A 10,983-nucleotide genomic window follows, 5' to 3' on the forward strand; every position below is an offset into this window, starting at 1 on the left:
CACCATTCTGCTGTGGCGTTTCTGGCATAGTGTATTGAGCACAAATGCCATGCTTTTCAAGGAACTTAGCAAAAGGATCGGGATGTTGTCCTGACTCATCATACCTTCCATATAATTCACCACCTCTATCTGATCTTACAATTTTCACTTTTCTATCTAACTGTCTCTCAACTTCAGTGATGAATACCTCAAGAGCATTTACAGATTGAGACTTTTCATTCAATAGATAGATATAACCATAACGTGAAAAATCATCTATAAAGGTGATGAAATATTTTTCTCCACTAAAAGATGGAACATCAAAAGGTCCACAAATGTCCGTGTGAATAATTTCAAGAAGCTTAGTACTTTTTGTGGCTCCTTTCTTTGTGTGTTTGGTTTGCTTTCCCTTTATGCAATCCACACAAACACCGAAATCAGTAAAATCTAGGTTCGGAAGAACCTCATTCTTTACCAATCACTCCATTCTTTCTTGGGATATATGACCCAGCCTTTTGTGCCATAAGAAAGAAGAAGATTCATCTGTCAAGCTATGTTTAGTTCCAACCTTAGGATGCAAGGTTAAAAGTGTTTCAACAAAAAGACCATGAAGCTAAATTTTATACAACCCATCAATCAAAATACCAGAACCAACAAAAGATTTATTCTTAAACAAACTCAAACTTTTATTACCAATATTGAAAGTAAAACCATCAAGATCAAGTTTGGAAATAGAAATTAAATTCCGAGAACAAGTCAGAACATAAAGAGTTTGAAACAAATCCAAATGATGGCCGGTATCTAAAATCAAACGAAAAGTTCCAATGGCTTCAACTGGTGCTTTCACCCGATTCCCCATATAGATAAAATTTTCATTTGGATTTAGGCTTTGGGTTGTAAGGAATCCCTGCATTGAATTAGAAACATGAACAGTAGCACCTGAGTCAGCCCACCAAGTATTATAATGAACTTCAGCTAAATTTGATTCGAATAATACATAAGCCAAAGGCTTACCTTTCTTTTCGAACCATGCCTTACGTTTTGGGCAATCATACTGATAATGTCCATCCTTTCTATAGAAATGACATTTGTCCTTCAGTCCCTTATTAGGAGCCTGAGCAGCATCAACAAGTCCATTATTTTTTTGTGGTCCTTTCTTAGCACCCTTTCCAGGTTTTCTTCCAAATTTTCTTTCAGCTTTATGACCTACAAGATGAATGGAATTTTTTACTTGTTGCTTAAGCCTTCTTTCCTCTTGAACAAGCATACTGGACAATTCATTAACATTCCACTTATCCTTAATAGTGTTATAGTTAATCTAAAATGCTTCATACTGAGGAGGCAAGAAGTTCAAAATAAATTGAACAAGAAAGAACTCATCCACATTCATTCCCAATGTGGTGACCCGAGAGAGAGGTCTCACAGCGCCGCGACCCCAAGCCAATGAGAAACCGACACATCACGAATAACATCCCGATAACTCATCAACCCGAAATCGCAAGGCCTTTTGGGTTCAGGTTGTTGGTTTACAAAACATTTTCTTGGACAAATCGTTCTAGCAATCGAACAACATATTTTCAAAAGCGGAATTTAAAGTGAGCTAAAGGATTTGGGCTTACAATAGGAGCCCAATTTGGAAAATAACAAATCACTAAGTAAATACAAGTATGAGAGACGCGCCCCAGGGTAACGAGTCTACCGAAATTTTGTAAATAAGCAAGTAGAAAATAAATAAATAAATAAAAAGTAAATAAATAAGTTACTTCGAAGTCCGATAAGGGACCAAAACCTTCTTTTAATAAAGTCAAAGAGAAATGCGCCAAGCCGAGTCATGTGCCTCCTCTGTACGCTCCCCAACCACATACTCGAAACTTGCACACTGTTGTAGGGGTGAGCTTTCGTCCTCGCATGTCCAGTAAGGGCCAACCCAACCATGCTAGGTTTGAAAAATAATATACTTGAAAATATTTACTACATAATATTGTGCACGTTTATCGAAAATACTTTAAATAGGCAATCACAAACATTTGTTATCTTTTATAAAACATATGCAGCATGCTTTACACAACTTGGAGCTCCGAGATACTTACGTGCCGGCTAAACTAAAACAAATCGTTGACTGACCCGGTTTGTCATCCTTCGAGAACCGGCCAACTACTCTGTAGTCTTCATGACTACAAGTAGCGAAAGTGTCAATTTCCTGGTCCTGAGTCTCCTATGACTGGTTCACTGTCGGTACTCACCCTTCCTCGACAAACATAGGAGCACAGCCCCCTCCGGAGGTTCACGATTATCGACATTGTGGGATCCCTTGGAATCTACGTGTCTAGGTCCCATTCACTTTCAGGTCACAAGTACAAACATAGAAAGGGTACAATATCTCAACATGCAAGTCTAGCCTCGGTTTTCGCAATCAACAATCATCAGTTATGAAAGCACAGGTTTCACGAGGCATCGACTAATGAATAACCAAAAACGTACTTGTAGGCAACATACTAATATACTAGAGCATTCCACATATATAGAAAAGCCTCTAACAAGGAAGAGATAGCTCACCCTACCTGGATATGGAGTGCTCGTCCACATTTAGCTAGTTTTCGACTTTCGATACTTCTTCCAATTTCATGTGCACACGCTCGTGTCCTTTATAATAAAATTAAACCAATAAGTAACTTGACATCATTAACTTAATCAATCGAGCACCTAAGGCATTCGCTTAATTTCCTTAAAGTCCATCGAATTATCCTTTAACATAAAAATCTACTATCCATTCCCAAATAATCCGAATGATATTGCATTTGAACCATTTGGGATTATGGTGATTATACTTAGCACTTTGACCAAAATTTGTTTAGCATTTCTACTTTAAGAAAACAAACGAGAATTACCATTCCCGAGTAATCCACTTAACATAGTAAGCTCATTCCGGATATGGTGATCGTACTTCTTTCCTTAATGTAATTCGGGTCAACCAAGTTGACATTTTTACTTAGTCTTTAAACCTTAAGCAAATAAATAATTGCCATTCTCGAACAATATGTTTCTCAAACTCATTTCCGGATATGATAGCTATAAAATACTTAATTCAAACTTTTGACCCATTCTCAATAATGTCATTCACCACACTAATTTACTTGTCATAACTGGTAGATTTTTATTCACCACTTTTCACGAGTATTTGACCAGAAGAAAATATATTCTTAAGTCAAATTTCATTTGCATTCAGTTTCCAGCCATTCAATCAAAAATGATTAAAACTCAATACTTTCAATCGATAAACCACAACTACAACAATTTGAACAACATTACACCAACATTACTCGGGTAGCTAATGACCTAGACCCTTTCCATGTTCCTTAAAAGAGAAGTCCTCGACTTGGTGCAGCGCTGGTTTTGATTTACTGTCCTTCATCCAAACCTCAAGTCTCCATCTCCACAACAGAACAAGAACTTAATTAATTAATCTCAACGTCCAACAACAATCAAACTCAAAGGCCTGCATTCCTTACCTATTTTCAGTTCTGCTGAGACCACACCCTTCACCCCGTATCACACCCATTTCCCATTTCAATCGAAACTGACCCAGGAGCTTCTTCTCTCCTGAAATCCCAAAATTATAGACTCCACAAAACCTCAAATCCAAATTTAACGGAGGTGGGTTAGGGTTTCTCAATCCAAATCGAAATTGGATGTTTAATCGAAAAGAGGGTACGACAATTACCTAATCGTGACGACTTGGGAGTATGGTAACCATGAGTGGCGGAGCTGCGGTGGCTCACGAGCCAGCGGCGGCGCATACGATGGTTTTGGCAGGAGCTAGAGGTAGGGATTTTTGGGGCTATTGTAAATCGTGAGACGCTGATTCGAACAATGGAGGTGGTTTAGCTCGATTTGGACTGGAGGTTGGAGAACGAAGGCATGCAGATTCGATGCCTTCAGCGGTGGTGTGTACGGTGATTTTTCGGTACCGGTTGGGGTAGCTGCCTTTGGGTTTTGGTCTCCGTAGTCTACTGATTTGAGCGGTGTTAGTGGTGTGGCGAGGCGGTAGCCGGAATCTGAAGGGAGGTATCGACAGTGGCGTCGCAGTTTGGAGGATCGCAGGTGGAGGCCGGAGTCGATGTATGGCTTCGATTTCTCTTAGGTTTGGGTCGGATTTAGGTACTAAGTTGATTTGTGGTGACGGTGACAAGAGGTGGTGGCCGGAGATGAGATTTCCCGGCGGTGCAGAGAGCGAAGACGAGAAAGGGAGGTCGGGGAAACAAAGAGAGAGAGAGAGAGAGAGAGAGAGAGAGAGAGAGAGGACACGGCTGAGGGAGAAAAGGAAAGAGTTTAGGTTTTTGGGTTCCAATTTCCTATTTATACTTGTGTGTGAGAAATGTCGAATTTTCCCTTTCAATGAGTTATGCAATTTCCCTAGCTAATTACTTCCGGGTTTTGGGCTCGTGGCTTTTTGTATATTCATTTTTCGTCGGAAACTTCCTAAGTTAATTCTCGACTTCATCCTAGGCCAAAAACTCAATTTCGTTAAAACTAAAAATTCAAATCTTCACTACAACTCAATTCGCATTCCTTTCAAATTTGCCCCGACGATCTTTTGCTTCAATGAACTTTAATAACCTTCTAGGCCCAAAACGAAGGACTCTGGCCCAAACTTAAATTATAAGGCCCAAATCGAAGTCTTGACACCGAATTAATCTCCAAGGTCAATTTCTTCACTTAAATCACCTGGCGAAAAATCTTATTGGCTAGAAATTACTTTCGGAAATTAACTAAAATTTTTAGGGGCTCACACCCAAGGCCTTCAACTTTGCTGCCAGATTAGTCATTTCAAGAACATGCTCATGCATGCTTCTCCTACCATCAAATTTCTTGGTGGTAAGTTCAGCCATTAATGTCCCTGCAAGAGACTTGTCAGCACTCTTGAAACGATCCTCAATGTTCTTCAAGAATTCCTTAGCAATTTTAGCTTTCGGAAGTATAGTCTTTATGTTGTTTTCTATAGTCATTCACATCAGCATAATGCTCAGTCTATTAGACTTTTCCCAGACCTTATGTAAAGCATTTTCTTCAATAGTGCTTTCAGTAGTTAGAGTAGCAGGTTTCTCGGTTTGGAGTGCCAAATCCATATCCAGAACACCTAAGTGAAACTGAACTTGTTCACACCATTCCGAGAAATTCAGTCCATTGAGCACTGGAATAGATGAAGCATGCGAATGAAGCGAAACATGAGCTGCAACACAATAATACAAGAGCTCACAACATTAATTCTTTGAGTCACTAAACACGTATAAACAGTGAGTATATCAACACAATACTCCTTTGGGTATTATCATGCAGATAATTAACTAAAATGATGCATTTATCGTCATTTGAGCAATGAGTATATTCCCAATCAGGCAAGCTTGTAATCTTTGGATCTCCAAAACTAATCTAACATGATATAGTATACCAAGACGTAGCGGTTCGGTGAAGTCGTCAATCCAAAGGAAATGGTTTCTCTCTCAGCCCTTGCACCTCAAACTCTCATACGTGTTTTGAGTACTTTATGTGTGTATATAAGATGGAATTGTGCACTGGTTATATAGGGTGAGAGAGGACCAATTTCCATCAAGGACTTGAGTGATTTCCATCCATATGGAAATAGATCTAGGAAATTGTCTCTGATTGATCAATTAGGATCCATCAATTAGTCTATCAAATCATATACGGAATATACACCATAAACACCAATTACTTCATATGATCCACAATTAAAGGAGTAAATTCTTACATAACAATGATCCCGTAGAACATGGTAAAATCACTGCAGTAGTTGTCTACTCATGATAGTGCTGGTCATATCTAACTTCTCTCTCAAAGCATATATCGTGAGATGAATTTCATAAAAGATGAACTCATGCACCAAAAATGCCTCAGTAGCGTGTTGCTCGTGGCAAGGATCTGATCAGTATAAGATTTTTACTAAATAAACAGAGTAATCTTCTCTGAGCCATATTTTCTTGGCCAAGTCATCCGATATGTTTCTTCGGATGTCGTCAAATTCAGACATTGTTTTGTGTTTCACATAATGTGAACATGCAGTTCTAACATAGCATGATGTTTTTTTTTTTTGACTTTTTTTGACTTTGTCAAGGGGAACCCAAAGGCTTCATCGGCCCAAGATAAACCCCTTCGGCGCATGTGAAATGCTCCAACTGTGCATTACAGCACAGTGCCTGGCTACTTTGACAGCTTCAAAATTTGAACCTAGGTTGGGAAGCACACCCAACTAGGCAAGAACCACTAGGCCACTTGCAGTGGTTAACATAGCATGATGTTAAAAAAGAGAATCACATCGTTGTTTATGATAGGTCATGTCCGGTTCATATCGATCATTTTCTTTCCATCTTGGTAAAGAACTGATGTAACACGTACCATCACTACATATGAACGTAATAATTGTAAGTTGTTAATGTACGTACGTTGTTATTAAAGCCCGATGTACGTACACTCATTACTCTTCGTATTCATCTAAGCAACTAAGAATTCGTATCCAAAAACAACGTATTCAAACATTTCCACCGTTGTATGTAATAGTTACATAGAGACGACGCTTCATTCGGTGATCCCAACTCTACTAAGCAAAATCAACCAGCTCAAATTGGGTGATAGAGAAGGCTCTCAGCGTAAGCTTAACTTGATTTGGAGCAGTTCTGTTTGTAAAAACACGAAATGGAGGAACTGGAGCACTGATTCACATCTGCATAACAATCATAGGTTGTAATAGGTTGTGAAATAGAATCAAAATTGATCAAATCAAGATCATGAGGTTGCTCCTAGTCAACACTGAACACTAGTAGGCAAGGACTTGTAGATCAATTCTATATCACTGGTTGCTGCGTCATTTTTATGTGATTGGTATTTAGAAACTTAGATTGGAAATTGACCCCTTTTTATACTTGAATTGTTTTTTATCAGATAAATAACTCAAAAGCTACAATTAGTTTTTCGTGAGTCGAACTCACAACCTCTCACTTACAAAGGAGAGACTATGCCACTAAATGCAGACTAACTGGTATTGAGCTTTTTATGCTAGAATTGTCCATGATAATAAGTATTCAATTAATAAATTCTCTATTTAGAAATTAATAAGTCTTCAATTCATTTTGTAACCCTGACATAACTTATAAGTATGTATAGTGAAATATTGACATTTACATGACCTAAACTAGTTTCAGCCATAACACCTCAAATTTGTTACTTATTCACTTCAACTTATAGAAGCCCTATAAAAAATAAAATGTAAAGAAAATATTTCTCCTAGGAAGGGCAGCCGCCACATCTTCTCTTTGCTCCGTCCAACGGCAAGTCAACACGACATCGTCGTCGGACGGGCCTCATGGTCTCCTAATTGGTCTGCTCTTCTTTTTTGGGATAGGAGGCATGCTTGGGGTTGGAATAAGCACCTTGGCTTTGGGATTGTTCGCGCCTGGATCGCTTCTCGATCCGGTGGGCTTTGGACGAGAACTGTGGAATGGCGGCACTATTGAGGTCAAGCACAACGGGATCCGCGTAGTAGCAATGAGGGATTTGCTTGTTATAGCTGAGTTGCAGTGGCTTCTTCATGGTTGTTTGGGTACTGAGTTCGTCTTTCTTGGCTAGGGCGGAGGACGGTGGTTTCTCGTGCTTCCATATTTGGTCGGACATGGTATGCAGGCGGCGATGTATGGCAGTTACTGCTAGGGTTTGTGTTTCATGAGGGTGGTGCGCTGGGCCTCAAGCTGGGCTTCCATGTTACTGGGCTGGCTGGGCCTGACTTGGTTTGGACTCAATCTTTTAGGGTTTTTTTTAATCTATTTCCCTAGGTTTTTAAGCTAGCATTGTTCTCTAGGGTTAGCCTCCTAGGGTTTCAAGAAATAAATTAGAGAAAGTTCCAGTGCTTTCTTTAATTTTAGGATGATGTTTCATATTAGGTTGCCCTAGTTATATTGTTTCATTTGGTTTGGGCCATAGGATTCCCTAAGGATGACTCAATCTTGTCGTAGATCTCTTTTTAGGTGAGTTGTTCCTTGAATGTTATCTACCTTTAATATTATTAATGGATTGACACCCAATTCTCTCAAAAAAGAAAGAGTTATGCCTAAAGCATTTGTATAAATATTAAGATTTGAAGTTTCGATCTGTGAGAAGCGAAATTTCGGTCGGCCCCACTCTACTAAGCTAAATCAACAAAATCAAACTAGTTTGATAGAAAAGTTTCTCGGCATAAGCTTACAACAACTGTTAAACAAAACTGTCTAGTGTTCTTGAACTCATAGAATATCCAGAACGATGCAGAAGCATCTTAATTACGTACCCTTCACCAATACGGTCAAGAACTCAAGATACACTACAAGTGCAACTTAAATATAGGAAAATCCGACTTAACTGGCCAGCTATATGTTGCAAGGAAGAGTACGTTCGTCGATTTAGACATCCTATCACCGCTCTATACTGCCCTTTTTAAAACACAGAACACACTATGGTAAATGGTAAATGCATCATGAACAAACGCGCGTCTTGAAAAGGAATTGTCATCTATGCACGAACAAATAGAGAGACCAAAATTTCCCACGAATTTCTTAGTTCGTGTATATCTAACAAATGAAGCTTCAAGAAAGGAAATAGGTATTTCATCTACGATTGAACATCAATTGAATGATAGGATAACAGGTAAGACACTGTTTCAGAGGCTTGTTTAGTAGCTCGAACATAGTTGGCTGAGCCTGGACTACCAGGGCACAACATCACCCCAACGATAATTTAGAATCAGCTACACAATTTTTTCTTCTTCATCCCTCCTATAAATTTTCGGTTGCTCTAACTTGATCACGCTACCCTAGTAGATACAAATACAAGTTGATTTATGTTTGTTTCCTAAAAGTCAAAATTGGAAGATGAAGTACACTTGTGAACAGACCAAGTGATAAGGCCAAAGACTAAGAGCGAGTCTAGGACGTTTCAAAATTAAAATGGCTGATCATGGCAAAAGGGAATTCTTGTCCCACCAAATATCAACCTCTCATGGATTATCGACTAGGATAAGATGTATAAAAACTCCCAATTGAATTTAGTGTACCATATGAAGATTGCAGAGGACAAAGAAACTATATCCACAACCAAAACCTGAGATTTTAGAAGTCTGAAAGGGTGGAGCGTCCCCTTCGAAAGGAACCATCTTTTTGTCGCTTAGAGTTAAAAGATATCCAAAAGGAACAAACATCAAGTTGCTATAGACATTCAAGTTCATCAAATTCTGTATAAGAAATCCAGTTGAATAATTGATACAGCGACAAGAATAACAAACAATCCAAATGACACATTCTGATCAAGGACTTCACCTTTCATCAATTAATTCCGTATTGAACAACAAGAGAGACATAAAAATGGGGAGGATAACAATGAATGAGAAAGAAGAAAAAACTATCCGACCATATCCGCAAGCATTAATTAGATGGAGAAAAACTGCTATCTAATTGATGCAGTAGAAATAATCACCACATTACAAAATGAGTAAAGATTACTAACAAGAAAGAAGTCACCAAATGTGTTGAACATGAACCCTGCAGAAATAATCACCAATTAAGCACCCAAAACACGCAGCAGACCACAGAAATCTATATACCAATCCAATGCATGTGGCAGCTTTGAGTCTAACACAACCCAATTCTCACTTCTGATCATTAGGGCGCGCATTCCCTTGCCAAATGCCCTTCCTCTCCACAATTATAACAACCACCACCACGACGCCCCCGGCCGCCACCACGGCCACCGTAGCCTCTACCTCCACCTCTCCCACGGCCGCCAAATCTCCCACCCCCGCCACTGCCCTCGTAACAGTCCCTCGCCAAATGCCCAATTTCACCGCAACTGTAGCACTCACCACCACCGCCACGACCACCACCACCATAACCTCCACGACCGCCATAACCGTCACCCCTCCCTCCGCCTCTGGCGACACTATATTCCTCCGGGCCTCCGCCAGACCTCCCATAACCACCGCGGCCTCTGCCCCTACGGCCGCCGCGGCCGAGTCCTCCGCGGTCGAAGCCAGGACGGCGGGATCGGGTGAGGTTGACGACGTCGACGGCTTTGGTGCGGCCGTCTTCGCTGACTTCGACGAGGAACTCGACGGCCTGGCCCTCGGAAAGGGTGCGGAAGCCGTCGGACTGGATCGAAGTCTGGTGAACGAAGAGGTCCTCGCCGCCGTCCTCCGGGGATATGAAGCCGAACCCTTTCTGCGCGCTGAACCACTTGACCGTGCCGGTGGATCTGGCGGTCTCGGCAGCCATAAAGAAAGATCTAGAAGATTCTGCGTGAGCCGTAATCTTAAAATTCAGTTATAACTGGCGGACTAAACTCTTAACTGTCGTCCTGTAACTGAAACAGAGTAGTCAGTCCAGTTCAGTTCTGCTTTGTTCTGCTTTTTCAAGGGGAAAGGATGTTCGTTGGGTGCGGGACCCACCGTTGGGAGTTGTCATCCAAAGGTTGTTAGGGGATGGAGTGGGCGCCTTGGAGCTGGTTGGGTTTTATCCGATTATCCTTTTGGAGGCTTCCCACGTCAGCGCGCCATTCGGCGCCAACTTGAAGTTCAATAGCAAAGGCCCAAATGCACAATTGGTCCATTTTGGTGGGCTTGTAGCAGTGTAGCAATGTGCTACATTCTCTTTTTATTTTTTTGATCGGGAGCACAATGTTTTCTCTATTTTTTTTTTTTTTTCCTTCTTTTCAATGGCAAAAATCCTATTTGGGAATTGTTTCTACATGTGGCTACGGTGGCACGGGATGAAGAATTGGAATGGTCTCGTGTTCTAGTTTGGAGGTTATGGCATGAAAGAAACAATAGAGTTCATGGTAATCAAGTGCTAACTGGGGAAGCTTTGGTTAATAGAGCTGGCGAGTGGTGGGCACAGTATTCAAGGGTCATTCTGCTGGCAGATGACAAGGAGGAGATGAATCTGGGCGGTGGAGCTTCTTTTTCCAGAT

General features: G+C 40.6%; 1 protein-coding gene across 1 annotated transcript; it reads right to left on the minus strand.

Annotated features, from left to right (window-relative positions):
- Nucleotides 1-9,312: 9,312 nt before the first annotated feature.
- On the minus strand, nucleotides 9,313-10,487 carry LOC112173496 (glycine-rich protein 2). The gene has a single exon (XM_024311133.2). The coding sequence runs from the start codon at nucleotides 10,287-10,289 to the stop codon at nucleotides 9,681-9,683; it is 609 nt and encodes a 202-aa protein (XP_024166901.1). The 5' UTR covers nucleotides 10,290-10,487; the 3' UTR covers nucleotides 9,313-9,680.
- Nucleotides 10,488-10,983: the final 496 nt, after the last annotated feature.

This window comes from Rosa chinensis, chromosome 6 (genome assembly GCF_002994745.2).
Source record: "Rosa chinensis cultivar Old Blush chromosome 6, RchiOBHm-V2, whole genome shotgun sequence".
Classification (NCBI taxonomy): Eukaryota; Viridiplantae; Streptophyta; class Magnoliopsida; order Rosales; family Rosaceae; genus Rosa; species Rosa chinensis.

Coding starts and splice junctions, on each gene's coding strand:
- LOC112173496 (XM_024311133.2), bottom strand. CDS start 10,289: ATGGCTGCCGAGACCGCCAGATCCACCGGCACGGTCAAGTGGTTCAGC.